Source organism: Fusarium verticillioides, chromosome 3, assembly GCF_000149555.1.
Source record: "Fusarium verticillioides 7600 chromosome 3, whole genome shotgun sequence".
Taxonomy (NCBI): domain Eukaryota; kingdom Fungi; phylum Ascomycota; class Sordariomycetes; order Hypocreales; family Nectriaceae; genus Fusarium; species Fusarium verticillioides.
Genome location: NC_031677.1, coordinates 4,249,980 through 4,269,236, shown reverse-complemented (window position 1 = coordinate 4,269,236; position 19,257 = coordinate 4,249,980). Strand labels below are relative to the sequence as shown.

At 50.2% G+C, this 19,257-nt stretch overlaps 6 protein-coding genes across 6 annotated transcripts; 4 read left to right on the top strand and 2 right to left on the bottom strand.

The window, feature by feature from the left end:
- Window positions 1-691: 691 nt before the first annotated feature.
- Window positions 692-886, bottom strand: FVEG_05660 (hypothetical protein; the record flags this gene model as incomplete). The annotated part of the gene is made up of 1 exon (XM_018893905.1): window positions 692-886. One exon carries the CDS (start codon window positions 884-886, stop codon window positions 692-694), a length of 195 nt encoding a protein of 64 aa, XP_018750842.1.
- A 6,574-nt stretch (window positions 887-7,460) lies between these two features.
- Window positions 7,461-8,849, top strand: FVEG_15692 (hypothetical protein; the record flags this gene model as incomplete). The annotated part of the gene is made up of 1 exon (XM_018904885.1): window positions 7,461-8,849. One exon carries the CDS (start codon window positions 7,461-7,463, stop codon window positions 8,847-8,849), a length of 1,389 nt encoding a protein of 462 aa, XP_018750841.1.
- A 308-nt stretch (window positions 8,850-9,157) lies between these two features.
- FVEG_15691 (hypothetical protein) lies at window positions 9,158-9,871 on the top strand (the record flags this gene model as incomplete). Its single annotated transcript, XM_018904884.1, has 2 exons — window positions 9,158-9,307; window positions 9,473-9,871. 2 exons carry the CDS (start codon window positions 9,158-9,160, stop codon window positions 9,869-9,871), a joined length of 549 nt encoding a protein of 182 aa, XP_018750840.1.
- A 1,454-nt stretch (window positions 9,872-11,325) lies between these two features.
- FVEG_05658 (hypothetical protein) lies at window positions 11,326-13,571 on the top strand (the record flags this gene model as incomplete). The annotated part of the gene is made up of 7 exons (XM_018893904.1): window positions 11,326-11,457; window positions 11,510-11,639; window positions 11,690-12,080; window positions 12,127-12,178; window positions 12,224-12,631; window positions 12,684-12,942; window positions 12,990-13,571. The coding sequence occupies 7 exons, from the start codon at window positions 11,326-11,328 to the stop codon at window positions 13,475-13,477; spliced, it is 1,860 nt and encodes a 619-aa protein (XP_018750839.1). The 3' UTR covers window positions 13,478-13,571.
- A 64-nt stretch (window positions 13,572-13,635) lies between these two features.
- FVEG_05657 (hypothetical protein) lies at window positions 13,636-19,234 on the top strand. Its single transcript, XM_018893903.1, has one exon. It carries the CDS (start codon window positions 13,749-13,751, stop codon window positions 15,630-15,632), a length of 1,884 nt encoding a protein of 627 aa, XP_018750837.1. The 5' UTR covers window positions 13,636-13,748; the 3' UTR covers window positions 15,633-19,234.
- On the bottom strand, window positions 17,099-19,063 carry FVEG_05656 (hypothetical protein; the record flags this gene model as incomplete). Its single annotated transcript, XM_018893902.1, has 1 exon — window positions 17,099-19,063. The coding sequence occupies one exon, from the start codon at window positions 19,061-19,063 to the stop codon at window positions 17,099-17,101; it is 1,965 nt and encodes a 654-aa protein (XP_018750838.1).
- Window positions 19,235-19,257: the final 23 nt, after the last annotated feature.

Genomic DNA, 19,257 nt, shown 5'->3' with positions numbered 1-19,257 from the left:
TCTGGAAGCCATCATGGTCAGAGGCGCCAGACCATAATGTTACTGGAGTGTCTTGCTATCATGCCATTAATGGCATTCACTGCAAATCATCGCCTCGAAGACCGTGCGCATCCAGTGTGGGTCACTGAATACGATGCGATTGATATTGAGCTTCAGAACATGTTGGGGTCTAAAAAGGTGAGACCTTGGAGCTAGGTGGAAGAATAAGTCAATCAGCCACTGTGGGTATCTCTTCGAGAAGCTGTGTGAGTATTTCTGTCATCTCAGATCCATGTCCTGGCCTCATCGACTCCAACTCCAAACTCCATTCAATCTCGGTCTGCAGCGCTTCAGTCCCACCAAAGTTGAATGTCGCCCTGGTCAATGCTCATCCCTGCCCTCAATTCCCTGTCCAAGCTTCAAGGATGGCGCCCACGCTTGCATGCTTAGCGAAACTCCCTGCGAACCGCTGCTGCAAAAAAGCCAATCAAGCCACAGAGATCCTCGCCGTTTCGCTCACACACATCGACGATGCAGTGTGCGCACGCTGACATCCACCCCTGCTACTGCTACTGCTGCTGGGTGTGGCGTGCGAGAAAAACGCAGGAGATGTCTTCATTACATTCGCGGGGCGCAGGAGCCCAGGCCAATTGATAGTGAGTGCCAGTGCTAATAAGGATCTGCTTTGAGGTATGTTTGGCTATCTGTGCTTTTATCGGTGTGATAGTCTGATAGTCATCGCCGTGTTGGAGGTTGTGTCAATGTCAGTACAGCGGTTGGATGGCATCAGAGTGAGGAGACCAGAGCGACATCGGAGCGGTATGTTACGTGATGGATAGAGGCTCTGGCGTGAGTTACACAAGATATTGTGATGGCTTTTTCCGGTCTGATTATCGTCGCCCATCATCCTTGATGATCTGGTTGCGCATCTGTCGCTCTCCCGCGCATTATCATACGACAAGGGTCCTTTAAAAGCAGATCAGATCAGTCATAAACAGGTGAATTGAACAAACATGGCTTATTGCATATTCGGCATGTTTCCAAAATAGACGCTCTGGGAAACGTAGTCCCGTCTGAAGGATCATCATCACATCTCGTAATACAGAAACGGTCGTCCTGCAGTTGTCTTGCAAAACCGTACGTTACGGGCGCGATGCGCTGAGTGCGACCTTACATTTGCCGTAGAGTTGGTGTGCATTGAGAATGGATCCCCGGTGAAAGGCAGAAACAACAATTATAAAGGTTGAGGCAAATACTGTGAGTTGGGGTATGCGACAGGACGGAAAGGGAAGAAGCTATTTGCTTGTTGGTGGTAGTATGTGACTAATGGGTGGCGATGAAAACTCTTGGTGTTGTTGCGCTTTTATTGCCTGACCCTTTCTCTCACTTGTTGGGGGAATGTGAACGGTTGCAGAGCATATTCGGTGGCGATGCGACTGTCAGCTTTCGTTTAAACTGCAACAGTAACCGCCTTGAGTCTCAAATGGTGGGCATCGCATCATTGCAGGGGACTTTTATGGTTGGATGGGGATCAGGGTCCTTTGTATGTAGAGTGACTGATGGGGATAGCATCGATGAGTGGTTGCGCACACTTTGAGCACATTGACATGTGAATATGCAAGCCACGGTGAGATCGCTAACGCTCGCGTACCCAACAACCTCCTAGAACTGTTAAGACGAACAAACCACAAAAACACCAAGATTTTAGCTTCTGGGGGCGTTTCCCACTGTTGGGTCTAGCATCCTCTCGATATGGCCCTAGCGCTGTCACTCACAGCTGGCTCCTCTCTCACCCTACAGTCATTCCATCAACAGTCAGAACAAGACAAGCTTCTTGGGGGAAATAGACGGGTTGCCTTAGTTGCCGTTAGATTCGGCTGCATTTGAGGCATTTGAGGATATTTATTAGAATTGAGAAGAGATGTGAGTGGAATTGTCTCCACCTACCGACCGGTCTGTTAGTCAGTATGGGCGGGAGCGATTTGGACTAGGACTCGGGAAGTGAAATTTGAAGCTGATAACGGGGAGCAATTGGAGGCTTTGGGATACAACCCTGGAGGTGTTGAAAATTTTCTGCACCAATACAGAAATAGCATCCTAAGGAGAGGCTGAGAAGTGTGAGTGGGCGATCTGGTCTGTGCATGGCCCGTTATCTCTCTTGGTCTCGGACGCAATCTCGAACGCTATACCCCTTCGGTACAGGTCTTATCCATGTCCTCGCTTCGCCCTTGGAGCCTCGATCTGGGATTTGACTCTTTTTAATCTCGCTCAGTTCAAATTTTCGTAACGGTAGGATAAACAAGCTCAACACTACTGTGCGTAGTACGTGGGGGATCTCTCTTTCATATGGGTATCCCGCCCAAAGCGCCAGACAAATATGTTTTACAGCAACAGCTCCGTGGAGAAATAGGGAGAGAGAGGGAGAAAAAACTGGTGCAGCCAATACCAGTGCGAGGCTGTATTCCGCCCTCTGTGTAATTCTGTCAAATCATGACAGGAAGCTTTGACATGCTAGTCGCTATTGACTAAGCCGTGCATGTCGGGTGTAGTCTCGTCTGGGGATGGTGTAATCTGCATTGCAAAAAGACAGCCGCCATCGTCTGGACACTATTGAAGCGGGAAAGAAGCGGTCTTGACTCTTTGACTTCGAGTCTGCTTATTAGATTTGTTCATGACAACATGAATCATGCGCTCAGTTGTCTGGGTGAAGAGACATGACCGTGTTCATAGCTTCATCTTGGAGAGTGCCAGAAAAAAGAAGAAGAGGCTCTAGCTTTTTATGGCTGAGACCCACATACGCGAGCGAACAATCTGGAGGCTCTACAAGTGTGTCAGCCACGAGCGTTGGGCTTTTGCTTTTTTTTGCTTTCTTTGTCTTGGAGATTCGATTTTCCCGCCCTTTTGAACTTGAACCACGTTCATTTTGGGGAGGGGAATCAGTGGGCGACAAGCATCGTGAGACGTTCGGACCTGGGGTTTGTCCGTCGCCCACTGAAAATAACACAGCGGCCCTCGGGGGGCAAGAAAACAGCGAACCTTACATCAGGGTATCAAAATAAACTCAACAAAAGTTATCCTAAGTTTAGTAAGAATATACTGAATATGAATGAGTTTACCCAAGTCTTTTTGTCATCTAGGATCAAGGTCCTGTGTTTTCTTTCCTTCCCTAGAGCGGGTATGGGTGAGCACGGATGATACTGTATCACGGGCATGGTCATGGTTTGTTGACATGGATCAGCATCTGGGCAAATGGCATGCTATGGAGCTTCAGGTCCTGTTTTGTAGATCTTAGTAATTGGCCCAGGACCAGTGTTGCAGTTGCACCGGAAAAGTCTGGGGGAGGCTCCCGGCTGAGACCATCTCGAGATTCTGTGTGTGTATGTGTTGGTTGGGAGCATTTACTTTGTTTCCAGGACAGAAAAAAGAGAAGGAAAAAGAAATGAAAAAAAAAAAAGAGTGTGTGGTGAGACAATGAAAGAATGAGCGCGTGGTTTCTGTGACGACATACGTCATTGACGACAAAGATGTCACGAGTTACCATGCACTGCGTGTGTTGACCTGGCGGACGGACGTTGTGCTCCGCCCTATCAAAATGAAAATCCTCGTAAGCGAATAGCTTGGCTTGCTTCTTTTTCTTGCTTCAATATGCACGGAATTTCCAATGGTACTGCACCCGAAAGAAGCTTCGAATCAATGCCCTCGCTACCGTCCTACAGGCTCTGCCCCGTGCGTGCTCCGGTTCAACAAGGGGCTCTGCCTTGGAAATAAACACACAGAATTTCCAAGTGATACAGGCTCAGACTCAAGGCTGCGGTGCAAGCCATGGAACTCACCCGTATGGCACATGCGGAATGGCAAGCCTCATAATGTCGGTGAAGCTTTTATTCTTCGAAGGATTGTCCATGTCGTATTGAACACATCGAGATTGACGATTTTCTGTTAAACCCATCTACCGAGAGCTAACGCTCCTGCAATGGTAGTTGACACAGGTCGTGCCCTGATTCATTGCCCTGACCGGCGCGTCCGGATGACACGGAGCGGACGATACGGAGGAAGACATGGGGGCGCCCAGGGAATAGGAAGGTCAGGTATTTTGGATCGTGAGGCACGCACGCAAGCAATTGGGGAAAGGCGTGGGAAGCTGAAGCTCTAGCTCTAGGCTCACTGTGTGTCACCGACGGGCGACTCCACCTCTCAGTTGATACCTAGCTTTGACACTTTTTTTACTCTGTATGTTCTGTCCACACATTATTATTTCTCTGGTCCAGAGCTGTTTCTGTTCCCCACGTTGCTTCATTTCTCCAGACCGTGCTCTGTCGTCATCGTGCTGATATCAAACTCTCACCATTGAAGCAGTTCAGCTTGGGAGGTTCACTTGTAATTGGGATGCAACACTCCTTTCAGAGACATTTCTGGCTTCCCCACCTCGTCCCAAGAATGCTCAGTTTACTTGGCGTGCGCCACGGAGACCTCTCATTCGATGATCTGACACGACCTTGGGAGCAACCTTGGGGAGAGACTGAGAGTGGCCTGTTTCTGTTTCTGTTTGAGTTTCTGGGTTCACTATTTCTGAATCCTCACCATGACGACCAACAATTGTCTCTGTGAATTTGTATAGACTTGACTTTCCCCGTTTCCTTTTCTTCCTCTTTTTCTTTTCTGTTTTCAGTTACTCAATATTGTAAATCATTGCTGTGCCAAAAAAGCCATCCATTCATTCATTCAGTCACTATTACTACATTCATTTTTTTGCTTGCAACTAACTCTCTTTTGACCGTTTTCTCTATTTTGCTTTCAATTATTCAGCCATTCATAACACCACTCGCTACTCCATACACTAAAAACCCTCCGGCGCATCCTCAAACCGAAGCTGGCCAAACCAAGAGAACGAGAGCCCCCCCCCATCTGCTAACGTTAACTTGATACCCATGCCCCGGTAGCAGTAGCATTGGATCTCCGCCTCGACTGTCGCCATCCTAGCAGTTTCGTTTTTTTTATCTTTCGATTCGCGTTTTGATACGATACCTATCTGCGCTACCGGAACTGCCTTGCTCAGATCATATCCACTCTCTTTTCAATCAGGTTCAGTGCAAATCATTTCTCACCACAAACCTCATATCATCTCATTTCATTTTCCATTGTCTGTCATATGCTTTCATCGGCTTCTGCGTTCTCAATTGCCGATATTTCCCATTCTCATCTCATCCCACGCTCAGGTTTCGCCTCTCTCCTTTGTCCCGCCGCCATCTGACGTTTTCCTACAAAGCATCCTTACACATCCGGTAACCATCAGCATCCGGTAACATCATTCATCTACAAACGTACATACATAAGACAAAAAACCAACACACTGACTATCAAGTCGTCAATCTTTCTCTATTTCCTTATTAGTCTTGCCTTTTTTTTCTATTTTCATATATTATTGCCCGTCCGTCAAGCCCAGTTGTAAATCTTCAGCAAATCGGCAGACGCCAATCTCCGCCATCCCAACTTAAAAAACACCACTGCGAATCTACACACACAAAAAATCCACAACACCAATTCTTGATCTGGCTTGGTTGGGGGTCCTGATTTTTTTTTGCCGCCGACGCCTCTGATAATCTTGGGGATTACCTCAATTCACGCATTTTGAGGGAATATCAAAAGCCTCATTCTCTCGAATTGAACTGTAGTAGCTTCATTTCATCAAACCATCCATCCTCCTCCTCTCCACTACTCCATACTCGAGCTCGAGTTCTATCCACATCGATCCCACCCCCCAGAGAACGCACAGCACAGAATTGTGGTCGTCCCCGACTTGAACTCCACCGCATGGAGAGAGCCTATCTATTGGATACTACACAGAATCAATAATACAACGTCAAACATACAACAGAAGGCACAGGAAGAGTACGGATAAGATTACTGTAACAGAACAGATATCTCGTAAGTGCACAACAGACAGACAGACAGAACATGATGCCACCCCCTCCCTCTATCAATAAACCCTACCATCCACTCCCTAACACATCCCTCATCCCATCTGTGGCTGCTCTGCCCATCCCAACCAAAAACTCGTTAGCCCACCCCTGGCCTGCAACTCAAATCCTGCCCACTGCTCATCCCTGCCCATTAACACCCACCACCATCCCAAAGAAAGGAAACCAAACCAAACCAAACCACAACCACCACCAGACGGCCCATGCCTACGCGGCTCTCAACCTTGTAGCTCGCTAGCCTCTTAGTCCCATGCCGCTCAGGCCGGGCCCCGGTGCTGCCCTCACACCTCTCCAAGGCAGCGTAGGAAAGAGTTTTGTACCTTGGTTTTTTAATTGGGACCTGGGTGGGCTTGGCTCTTGGTCTTGGTTCTTGGGGGTGTTCAATTCGCCTGCAGCGCAGGACTCAAAACCACCTGCTCCCCGCAGCACTCTTATCCTCGATTCCTCTCAGCATCTCCACCAGCTCTGATTGCTGTCGACGAGTTTATGACCACCGACTGACTGACTGACTTTACTTCAACAGACTTTCTCCTCCCAAGTCTTTGATATCAGCAGCCTCTTTTTTCATTGTATTTTGTTTTTCACTGTTTGGTCATTGATTGATTCTTGTCTTTGTTGGTTTCTTGTTTCATGCCGCCATCGTCCTCATCATCATCTCGACGAGCCTCCTAATCCGACGACGACTCTTCTCGCTCACGTTCAACGGATCATCCACCTGCTGTATCACTTCACTGTGATACCCTCAACCCAATCACCGCCAATCGCCGAGCTGTACCTTTCGTGGGATTCTATCTGCTCTGTTGCTGGAATATTGCCAGAGCATTTGTTTTTCTCGAGTCGTATCAGTTTGCCTGCTTATTTTTTGTTGGGGTGCGCATTGATCAATTTCATCGTGTAAGTAGTGCACTGCACCTTATCGCCCGCCCACTGAAACCACCACCCACTGCACTCACTGTACTCCCTGTACTCCCTGTGGATGCACCTGAACCTCAGCACAGCGCCGTCCTATTGTTTCACTCGTCCTTTTATTATCTTCCATCGCAACAATCGTCAAACAATTAAAAACAATCGTCATTCTTCGTTTTTTACTGTTCATCAACAGCTTGTGAAAACCTTGTCACTACCAATTGTCTCCCATCAGCTCTTATCTTTTTATCCCACGCTTTTCGTCTAATTATGCATCGCCACAAAAATTCCTTGTTTCTTAACCATGCTAATCAGTGCCTTCCCCATTATTAGACCTGATCTCGATCACCTTCGGCGCCTGCCTTGATCTTCATCGCATACGCTAGGAGAAAAGAAAAACCACTTCTTTGCGCAACTGCCCTTGAATCTCTCTCATCACGAGAAGAGAGCGAAAACCTCATTGTTTACCTGGGTTAATTCTTTTACTTTATCCTCCACGTGGTGAAGCGAAGTTCCTGGCAAACGGCTTCCACGGAATAACCTCCTCCTCTCCTCCCCCTTCTTCTCCCTCTAATCACAACACAACCCACCTTGGGAATGCCTTACACGCCACCCTCACATCGATCTCCCGCTTCGTCAGCCTCCGCATCGCCCGTAGCGAGTCGGCGGTCGTCGCTACAATCGAGCCCTCGACCTAGTCTGCCGCGATCCGCTTCATATCTTACAAGGCATAGACGAACACCTTCAGCTTCAGCCCTCAGCGATGGATCGACAGGGACGCTGACACCGCAGGGAACATCGGAGGATCTCAAGAGCATGGGCACAGCTGTTCCTTCAAGCGTGAGACAATCACCACCGCCCGTCACAGACGAACGCACAATGCCCATGGGTGCCATCATCTCGCCACCTGATTCTGCTTCCTCCGGTAGCGACGACGAGGAGCAAGAACCACAAATTCGAGGTCGAAAGCTTGACAAGGCTCTTCGGGACGCTGTCAGCCAGATCCCCATGCCACGTTCATCATCTCCCCCACGATCACAATTGCAGCACCAAGACAGCACAGAACATCTCCAGCTCCGCCGCAAAGATGGTGTACATCTCAGCTTCAGCACAAGCGCACTGGGCGATCTCGCAAAGGGCCGTAAGATGGGACACGTTCGATCAGCCACTGAGCCAAACGCTGGCCTCTCCAAGTCAGACGATAACTCGATATCAGTATCAGAGGAGGAGTCTGATGAGGACCTGCTCAAGAAGCCTCAGATGGTGCGAAAGAAGTCTGGTGAACTAGTCCGACCTGCCCTCCGTCCTTCTTCCCGACGACGCCCCTCAAGCATGCCCGGTACCCCCATCTTCTCCAAGGCTGTTCACTTTGATTCACACCTCGAGCACGTCCGACACTTCTTACAAGTGGACCGACCTCTGGCCGTGAGTGCTGGATCTTCGCCAATTGACAGCTACGAGAGTGATACCGAGTATCCCTTCCCTGGCAATGGCAAGCAGACAGCCCGCACCCCTCCTTTTGAGTGGGAGATCCTCACCACAAACTTCCCTCACGACTCAGCCGCACGTAAGTCGTCGCCAGTTCGACTGGAAAAGGTTTGGCTCTCGGCCGACCAGAAGTCCCTTCTTGGCTCTGTGGCTGTCGCCAACATCGCCTTCTCCAAGGCCGTTACCTGCCGTTTCACCCTGGATTACTGGAAGACCACATCGGAGGTTGCCGCTGACTACAGCCACGAAATCCGCCCCCGGGAAACACCGCTGGGTCATGATCGCTTTACTTTTTCCATCAAGCTTGCTGACACGGCCAACCTCGAGTCAAAGACACTCTTCCTCTGCATCCGCTATACCGTCAACGGACAGGAGTACTGGGACAACAACAGCAGCTCTAACTTCCAGGTCGACTTCCGAAAGAAGCATCTGCCTATGAACGGGAAGAACAACTTTCAGGGCGCTTCTTCCCGACCCGCTAATGGCTTCCCCGAGTAGCCGACGCACCAGCAGCGCCAATGTCCCTCGACCAAGTCGATGCTGTGGCTTTGGTGATTTAGTGACGATGCTAGCTCAACTTGACCAGGCCAATCCACGAGTATCTCGGCGAGTCTGAGAACAGCACCGGCGGTCTCCGTCTCAAGTCCAAGTCGGCTGGCAACCTTGCTAGCGATAACCTCTCGAAGGATTTCGGCTCGCCTAGCGGACTTGCCTTCTCCAACCGTTATGACTTTGGCGCTTCCCTGAGTGCTGCTGTCCAGGCCGCGAAGGACAAGGAAGCCTCTCAGGATAAGGATGGACTTTACATGAAGGCCAACGTCCGGACTCCCAAGCCCAGCCTCACTGTCCCTGAGCCTGCCACCAACGCTAAGAGCCAGTCTACCACCGGAGCTACCTCTCCCAACTCGACCATCTCCAGCTCTTCATATGAAGAGTTGGTCAACAAGTACTGCTTTGTACGTGCCCCCGAAGTTCGCCCTGCTTCACCCATCGCTTCTGGTGCCCGTCGCCCATCCCTGATCCACCAGAAACTCAGCATCAGTCTCCAAGGCCTACGGGATGGCACGGCGACACAGAAGCAAAATGAAAGAGTTGGTTACTAACAGTTGTTCGTGTTGCAGTTTGGATCAAAACAGTCGAGTCCTAACATGAAGGACGGTACACTCAGCGGTGCCCGCTTCGACGGTGCTGCCGGCGGAAATCACCACCGCCGCAGCTATACCACCTCGCTTGGAAGCCCGAACGGAAATGCCCATCACGCCGGACCCGCAACTCACCATACCCTTCAGCTGCACGGCGCCATGAGCCCTCCTTCGGGTGCTTCAACACCAAAGGATGCGTTTCGAGCCAACAGTACTTCGCCTTCACCGAGACCTTCAGCCACGGCTAGGTCGGCCTCACCCGCCTTCGTGTCGTTTGATGCCACACCATCCAACGATCTATCGTACCATGTCCAGCAACAAATGATGGATCGGTTTCCCTGGTCTGATGGACATGCTGCTACGGCGATCCGAGGATAGAATCGCAACGGCGACCGTGGAACGAGGTTGGACTGTTAACATCCACCAGCAACACAACATCAAGAGCAACTCAAGATTGCATTACTATCTTGATATCTAATAACCCTTCAACACTTATGGGACAAGACAGCATTATGTTTGTCGCCCAACATCACTACTCTACCCCAGCTGTTTGATCCGAAACAGCACAGCCCTTTGACATACAGTCACTGGGAATGCTTTCGCGGCTGACGGCCACAATTATTTGGCGTTACGGCATTGGACTTGTGCTAGCCTGGCATGGCAAGCCGGGCATCCGCATCGGAGTTTGGGAGCCATGTTTACCTGCGAGTCTTGATTTCCTCGTTTGCTGTCGCGGAATATCACCCGCTTCTGTTTTACTCTTGTTTTTTAATCGGAACCTTCTGGCCATCGTCACCGCTTAACCCCAATGCTTGCTTCTCGCCGTTGAACGGACAGAGTCATGCTTTAATGTGGGTTCTGCGTGTGACATGACAGACCATTGTGTTTCATCTTTACGTCTGCGGATAGTTGAGCGAAGCCTGGTTTTACGCGTGTCACGAATGTCTCCGAGGCGCATGCCTAAACGATGACTTGATTGAATGCGAAGACTGTATAATGGCGAATGGACAGGACAATTGGGAATGGATTCAAAAAAGTTTGCCTTCCGATGAATGGAATGCAATGCGAAGGATTGTGTTTGGAAGGGAGGAAAGGAGTTGGGTCAGAACAGATAAATTATACTAAACACTACAAAGCTGCCAGAATGCAATGCAGGTACAGCTCAAGAGAATCATTTGAACCTCTGACTTTTATCCACGCTGTGATGTGAATGTGTGATTGACTGCAATGGTGAAGGGCGAATGGCTGCGACTTCATGAGAGGATCGTCAATGGCTCATTGTTATTGGCATCCATGAATGACGAGATTGAAGCGTTCAACACAAAGATGTCTAAATCTTAACTTCTTCCGACATGACGATAAACTTCAATTGAGTCTCTTTTCGTACCCAAGACCGAATACCCATTCCTCATTCCAGAGAAATTGTTTGGCGAGCATCCAAGCCACGCACCGTAAGCTCGACAAGGCTCCTTGATTGGCCGGCTCGCCAACAAACAGTCCCATCCTTTGTTCAGCCTTACAGGCAAAGCCCTGGCCGTAAGCAAACACTCCTAAATGAGAATGAACCAGTGGATCGCAGAGTCATCAGTAATTATATTGTTCTCTTGCTTCTGGATGTGATTCGTCGGGTCGCCAATCATGGTTGTGGGAGAGCAGTGAAGCATGGCCGTGATATGTTTCATGGAGTCTGAGCCTCTTTGATGATGAGTGATTGGCGAGATAATGTTGATCAATATTCTGGAATTGATCGGTATAAGAGCTTGAGGTTATCACTGAGAAGGAGGAGGAGTATTAATTCATCTCATACACTCTTCTATTTCTGTTAGTTCGCAATGAAGCTTTCGAAGAATCTTGGTTTGGCGTTTGTGTCGTTGGTGGCGGCTCAAGAGTGGGTGGCTGCGCCCAAGGGTCTAGAAGTCGTGTCGTCCAAATTGTTCAATGGCGCTGAGATCTCGTACAAGAAGGTAAAGAAAGCTTCAAGCCTCTCAAACGGTGGAGTGGCTAATAATTGAATAGACTTCTGTTTGTGAGACTACTGAGGGTGTCAGTGCTTACAGTGGTTATGTATCGCTTCCTAAGAGTCTACTGCCGGACTTTCAGCATTGGGATGAGAAGCAGAGAGCTCATCTCTTCTTCTGGTACTTTGGTACGACACCTTACTCAATGCGATATAATATATGTACTGATAGATCCCAGAGGCACGAAACAACCCCTCTACTGCCCCAACGTCAATTTACATAGGCGGCGGCCCCGGCTCATCCTCCTTCGACAACACAAACGGTTTCCCCTGCTCTGTGAACGCCGACTCCAACTCAACGACCCTAAACGACATATCATGGAACAAGCACGTCAACATGCTATACATTGACCAGCCGCTGGGCACAGGCTTTTCGTACGTTGATCTAGTGAATGGAGCGTTTGACACCCTCACGCAGACATTTACCCCAGTGAAGGGTGGAAAGGTGCCTGAGACAAATGGGACGTTTTTGCAGGCGACTTTTGACTCGGGGGAGTTGGAGACTGTGCCGAGGACGACGATGAGTGGTGCTAGGACGATGTGGGCTTTTGCGCAGGTTTGGTTCAATGAGTATGTCTACCTGTCAAGCTGTGTTTGGGTAGGGCTAATGGGTTAGATTTCCCGAGTGGCAGACTGAGAATGATGAGATATCCCTCTGGACATCTTCAGTGAGTCCCCCCACAACCTCGACTTACCATCGCTAACATCTCCAGTACGGCGGCTTCTACGGCCCCAACTATTTCTCCTACTTCCAAGACCAAAACACCCTCATCTCTAACTCCAAACCAACCTTCTCAAACGCTACGATTCTCAACCTAGCGACTCTGGGTCTTCAAGAACCTGGTATCGATGCACGTGCTATGGCGAAGGGATACCCTGAGTATGGCCATCATAATAACTACGGTCTTCAATTCTTTGATGATAAGACGTACAAGGGTATGCTCGAGAAGATTGAGGAGCCGGAGACGGGCTGTTATGCGTTGACGGATAAGTGTCGTGCTCTTGTGACGGAGGGAGATCCTGAGAGATTTGGGAATAACGAGACTGTGAATGAAGCTTGTCTTGCGGCGACGAATTTGTGCTTCTTTGGGATTCAGGGGACTTATCAAGCTACCTCCGACGTGCGCTCTCCTCCCCCCATCGTTTTATGTGGCACGTACTGACTTGAAGCAGCGATCACCTTTTGACATCACGCACTCCAACACCACGCTCTTCCCAAAGCCTTACATTGAGAACTTCTTCAACCAACCTTGGGTCCAGCGCGATCTAGGAGTTCCGCTTAACTTTACTACTGGAGTCAATAACATTGGTAAAGTGTGGTTGGGACAGACGGGAGATATCATGATTGGGAGTCTTCATGCTGTGGAGAGGGTTATTGAGCGCGGTGTCAACGTTGCGTTGATCTACGCTGATCGCGACTATCGCTGTCCTTGTAAGTTCTCACAAAAGTTGCTTACGAGTTATTGCTAATTAGTAAAGGGTACGGCGGTGAAAACATCAGCCTTTCACTAAACTTCCCCTCTGCTCCTGAATTCCGCTCCGCTGGATACACCCCCATCAAGACGAACTGCTCCTACACAGCTGGTTTCGTCCGCGAGCACGGCAATATATCATTCTCCCGAATCTTTGAGTCTGGGCACGGTGTAGCAGGCTATCAGCCTGAGGCGCTATCTGTGATCTTCAACAGAGTCATGTCGCGAAGGGATCTGGCGACTGGGGAGGTTGATCTGAGGAAGCATAAGGGATACAAGACCAAGGGACGGAAGAGTGTGAGGGGCGTTATGAATAAGGTTCCTGAGTCGCCGGTGAATACGTGCTTTGTTAGGGATGCGCCGTTGAGTTGTACAGATGAGCAGTTGATGGCGTTGGTGGTGGGTGAGGCCAAGGTTAAGGATTGGGTTGTTGTTGAGCCGAAGGGGAAGAAGCCTAATGCTATGAAGGTTGAAAGGAGGGGGCGTTTTGTTTGAGCAAATTGGGAGATCAATTGACTGGGATAGATATAGATTCACTTCACTTCACCTCTACTTTATTATTTATATAGAGAATTATTGACTTACACTGATTGACTCAACTGCATGAAAGTGGATCGCAAGAGCTGACGTCACATGCCAACTCAGCTCTGCCAGCTCAGCCCAGCTCCAGCTCCTCAGCTTCAGGACCCCTCACTAACTAACTCTACCCTCAACCTTAACCTTAGCTTCCTTTTCATCTCCTTCACCAACTCTACTTCTTCCCAAAATGTCCTCCCGCGGCGTCCCAGAAGTCCTCTTCAAAAAAGTAGACGAATACGTCGACTCCCTCGCTCCCCAGATCCAACCCCGCATCACCTCCGAGCTCGAGACCTTTCAGCAAAAGACCATCGACAGCCTCGAAGATAAAGTTGTCGACGCTTTCCGATCGCTCTTCAACAAAGATAAAGATTCCTCGTCACGAAGTCCCTTCGATCTTAAAGATGATGCGCCTGATGCCTACGGTGGACAGAGTCTCCCGTTTGCAGACGAGTTGGCCAAGTTGACGAGGAGCTTTACAAAAATTACTGATGAGGCGGGGGATGATTTACGGGATATTTTCGATATTACGGAGGGCAGAGGAGGAGGGCAGGATACGAGATCGAGAGGGGGGGAGACGGCGAGGGGTGGAGGTGGTGCGAAGGGGTTCTTGTCTGCTGCTTTTGACGCGGTGCAGGATCATCTTGAGAACAATAATGGCAGGGGAGGAGGCCAAGGTTTCGAACTCGATGGTCTGCTTGGTGTGATAAGCAACACTGTTAAAGACGCCGCACGAAACCCCGAGGAAAAGGCACGCATGATCAGCCCCGAGATCAAAGAACAAGTCGGCGCCAAACTCCGCGAACAACATGCCCCGATCGCAGAGCAGTTCACGCGCATTGCCCTCGACCACATCAAGCGCTGGCTACGAGGAAACACGAGCACCAAGGATCTAGGCGATGGTGTCAAGGGCGAGATTGAAGATCAGGTCAAGGATCTCGTCAAGGGACTTGGAGGTTTGTTTGGGAACAAGAAGTCCAATGAAGGTTCGGCGAGAGGGTTTGGCGATGGAGATCGTGATGGTGAACGCGCTGATGGCGAGAGCGGCGGTTTCTCAAAAGTCATAAGTGACAAGCTCAGCACAGGCATCGCAAGAGTCCACAGAGAAGTCCGTCTCGAATTCCGCAAGATTCTCGGCGGTATTGAAAAGCAGCTTTTCGAATTACTACCCGATCAATTCCAACGTCCTCTTGAGAAGATCCTCGGTGGAAATCCCTTCGATACACAACTCGACCGCGACGCTGGGCCTGGCCAAGCAGATAGAGGATTTGGAGACGATATCAAGGCGAAGCTGGTGAACAAGATCAGAGGGCTGGTGAGGAAGGTCCAGGAGACGCTGAGGGAGAGCATTCTGGGGGTTGTTAATGGTGGGCATAGGAAGTTTGAGAGGCAGAGCTGGGTGTTTGTGCAGAATATGGTGGAGATGAAGGTGCAGAAGTATCTGCCCAAGGTCAAGATCTCGGTGCCGGATGATATTGGGAATGAGGGTGTTAGTGTTGGGGCGCCGGCGCAAGCGAATCTTGGTGGTTCGAATGCGACTGTGCCGGCCTCACAGGGAGGTTACGAACGGCCGTCGGAGCAGCATGGAGGGGGTTATCAGCAGCCGTATAATCCCCCTTCGCAGTTTGGGGATAATCACCAGCCGAGCCAGGACTACAGACCTCAGCAGAGTCACGATTATAGACCTCCTCAGGGACAGGACTACAGGCCTTCTCAAGGGCAAGACTATAGACCACAGCAGACTCAAGACTACAGACCTCAAGGTCACGATGAGTATCGACCTCAAGGGCAACAAGGCGATTACCGACCACAACATCAGTCCCAACAGGATTACAGACCTCAGCAACATGATAACTACCGACCCCAGGACGAGTATAGACCTCAGCAACAGCAATCGCATCAAGAGTATCGCCCCGACCAATACCCTCCGCCGCCACAGCATCACTCAAGCCACTCTGGAGGATACCAGCAGAACGAGGGCTATCAGAACCAGGGTTACCAGCAAGATCAAGGCTACCAACAGAACCAAGGTTACGGACAAGGCCAGGGCTACGGAAGCAACCCTCGCTACTAAAAGCGCATGCCTACCACCATCACATGAACATTTGCAGATAAGCGATGCATTGCAGACTTACAAAACGTCAGATACATACAAGACCAGCACCGGGGTGCATCTACGCCGATGACTTGGGCGACGCTAGGTAGATTGATGATGAATGAAACGGCCATCTCCATGATCTGATCCCGTCCCCTGTTCTTTTGAATTGACTTATCAATATGCCGAACATTCCGTCTCCCTCCTCCCGCTGACAGATAACGCTCTAGAACGCTACCGAGACCCTGGATCTGCCCCCACAAGATCCTGAATTCCCATGCCTTCTGCCCATCTACCTCACACTAAACCATCATATCATGAAAACACCACGGCAGAAAAACCCCGGCAATCCCACCATGTGAGACTTTGTATCCTACGACGTGCAGAACATACACCCAGGACCCTGCATCACGAAAGATCTCAGCCACTGGACTTTTTATTTTGCGATATCACATGACATCCCGGTATGCTTGGCACGGTGGTCTGATTGTTTTGTTACGTAGGAGGAAACTTTGGGTACTGCGAGTGATATGATATGATGCCTCCACGTGCCTGGGCTTTCGTCACAACGGCATAATTTAGAAGACCGAGGTAGCACTGGGATTTGCTATTCGTTTGGTTGATGATAGCTGCACACCCAGAGCAAAGCGCGGTCGAAGTCCGAAATGTGCATGGCATTCTGCAACATGGGAAATGCGCGATGCCTTCAAGGGTTCTTGATTTCAGGGTCCTGGGAGTGTGATGTGATCCTTGTATGCGGCTTTGGGGGGTGTGAGGGAACCTTTGAAAGGGACGTTTGGGAGGGAAGAGAGAAGTTTAGTTGGAGAACTCACGATCTGATCATGATGATGTTTTTGAAGACATCCGCGGATGCCGCGAGAGTTTGATGATGGGAGACGTCATGGGATAGTGTCATGGGAAGAAGGAAGCCGTGATGTTCCGCCATGATATGAGAATTGGGAATGCAAGGGAAGTATCGCGGGGATATCTTGAGCCGCTTGATGGGAGAGGCTCTGCGCTGCTATGATTTCATCGTTACTTTGAGGTAGTGGCGACAAGCGTGCAGTCTGGATAGGACGCTTTACTCAGCTGCTTGGGACATCCAGACAAGAGCTGGTCGTTCAGCTGCTAGCAGTGAGCGTTGTCTGGGATGCATCTGATGCTTCTCCTTGACTGAGCTCTTGCCCAAGTCATAAGTTCCTGTACATGAGCTTGTTAGTCGTTCCCGTGTCGAAGTGTATTCTCAATGTATTGCGTATTGTCTTCATTGTAAGTTCCCTCGAGGAACTGCCTCATCCTACACCAGCTTCCTCGCGCACACCCAAGTTCTTCAAACCTATTACCTTCTCATGCCAAAACACAATGTGTAGAACCTTCACTCTAGTATTAGTGAACTTGACAAAAACGCTCTTTTATTAACATTACTTATATCCTCCTCTATCCCTCTACCTCTCAACCCACAACCCCCCATTCCCATAAACCTGATCCCTCAAAACCCCAGCCTCACTCCTAACCCCAACCCAATGTCTCGGTATCCTATCCATCTCCCTCTGCACCGTCCCCGTCACATCCCCCAACCGCTCCTTAAACCCCTTCTCGCTCTTAACAGCCCTGACCGCCGACACTGAAACTTCCGGCCCCCAGTTCTCCCGTCCCAGGCTCGCTGTCGTGGTCATCACATCGCGCGTGTGCTCCTCCAAAAACGCTTCGTTGCTGAGATTTGGGGTGGATGGGTGTAAATGCCCCATTAGCATTACTTTCATACGCAGATCGAAGAAGAGCGTGTCGGAAAAGTCGTGGAGGATGTGAACTGTTACTTTGTTGCGGAGAACTACGCCTGGAGGGGCGTTGCGCAGCGGTGCGATGGTGACGATTGCTTCGTGCCAGTCGTCGTCGAAATCTTCGCTTTCTTTCGGTGGGAGGACGCGCGCCCACGCTGCAAAGACACCGCCCATTCGCATCTTGACCTCATCGCCAACCTCACTCAGATTCGCCGTCGGAACACCCACCTCCCTCGTCGATATCCCCGTCCCTCTAACGACTTTACCCGCAAACTTGAAAGGAAACGGCGCCTCAGGTCCCTCGTCACTCCCAAGTATCGTCAACGGCTCCATCGCCTCTCCCGATATCAACGGATCATAACGCCCCGCTTTACCATTCTTCCAGCTCTCGCTAACTGCATTTCCAATTCCACTGCTTTGATACGCTTTCGTAGCGACTTTCTTGATAGTAGCGTTTGCAGGCGTGAGTCTCTTGGCGCCCTGTTCGACGACCACGCCTGCGACGCCGGTGTACTTCTTTGCTACCTGTGACCCGATCGTGGTAGCGACTTTGATGCCCATTTCTAAAGGCATGGTGCTTAGACTTGAACCGCGAACGGTGCTTACGTCTGTCGATGTGCTGGCGATGCGGAAGACGGGACTCCCGCAGAGGACTTTCTTCCCGTCGGCGTTGGAGCACAGAACGAGGCGGAAGTAACCATCTGTCGCTGCTGCTGGTATACGAATGATGTGTGTTTCTCTCGGGATGTGCTTCTTCATTCGCCCAGAGGCTTTCTTGACGAACCGCTTGAAATCGCGCTGTATACCGCGTTCTTCTGCCTCAGCGATATGTTCCACGCCTGTTTTCGTCGCGGGCGTGACATCGATCCAAGTCCCCGTCGTTCCCATCATGGCTTTAAGCGTCATCCCCACGTTTCCTGAATATCCCTTCTGCTGTAACCACACAGTCCTCGTAGGCGGGAGAGGCTCATCTGAGAGGATGGTGATGGGCACTGAAGTCGCAGGACCTCTGTACCATATCAAAGCGTGAGAGTGCCGAATGATACTGAAATGCTTGTTGGACTCTGCGGGGTGACTTATAAGCCCACCAGCGAAATACTGCGCCTCTCCAAGCGCAGCTTTCCATTTCGACGAATCTTTCGGTTTATCCTCTTGAGCGTCTAACCTCGCTGATAGGGCAGATGAGCTCTTGACTCGTCTAATCTCATTTGACGGCGCGGGACTCAAAGGCGCTGGGGTGAGAGATGTTGGACTTGGAATCTCATCTACCACAAAGTCAACCTGATAATTCCCCCTCGGGTCCAGAAACCCCGACTGCTGCGGTGCATGAGCGCCAGTGAGGTTCGTCGCCGAGCGGACCGGGCGTAGAGGCCGTGGAGGCGGAGGCGGTGCTAGGCCGGCGCCGAATTCGGGACGGTAGGCACTGTATTCCGGGGGCGGGGACGGAGTTGGCGGTGCGACGGGGCTTGGTCGCGCGTAGTAATTTGGGTCAGACCATTTCTCTGCGTCTGGAGTCGGAGGGAAATACGGATTCATCTTGTCACCGAGTAGAGTAGAGTAGAGTATTAGAGAGAGTAATTTGGTTTGAGGTTCGAGAAGGGAAGGGAGAGGTATGTAAAAGATGAGCATACGTGTTGGGTGGCCAAGAAATTGCACCGTGTGGATGGTCAGGGGTTTAGATTGCACACAGTATTCAGACAAAGAGTGTTTCTACGAGTGTTTCGACATCAAAAACCAGGATAAAAGATTAAAATCGCGGGGATGATATTTATAGAATATTTGTTGATCTCTCAAATAAGCTTATTATTGTGTTGGGGCTCGCT

Excerpts from the sequence above, each read along its gene's own strand:
- FVEG_05657 (XM_018893903.1), top strand. The coding sequence starts at position 13,749 with ATGTCCTCCCGCGGCGTCCCAGAAGTCCTCTTCAAAAAAGTAGACGAA.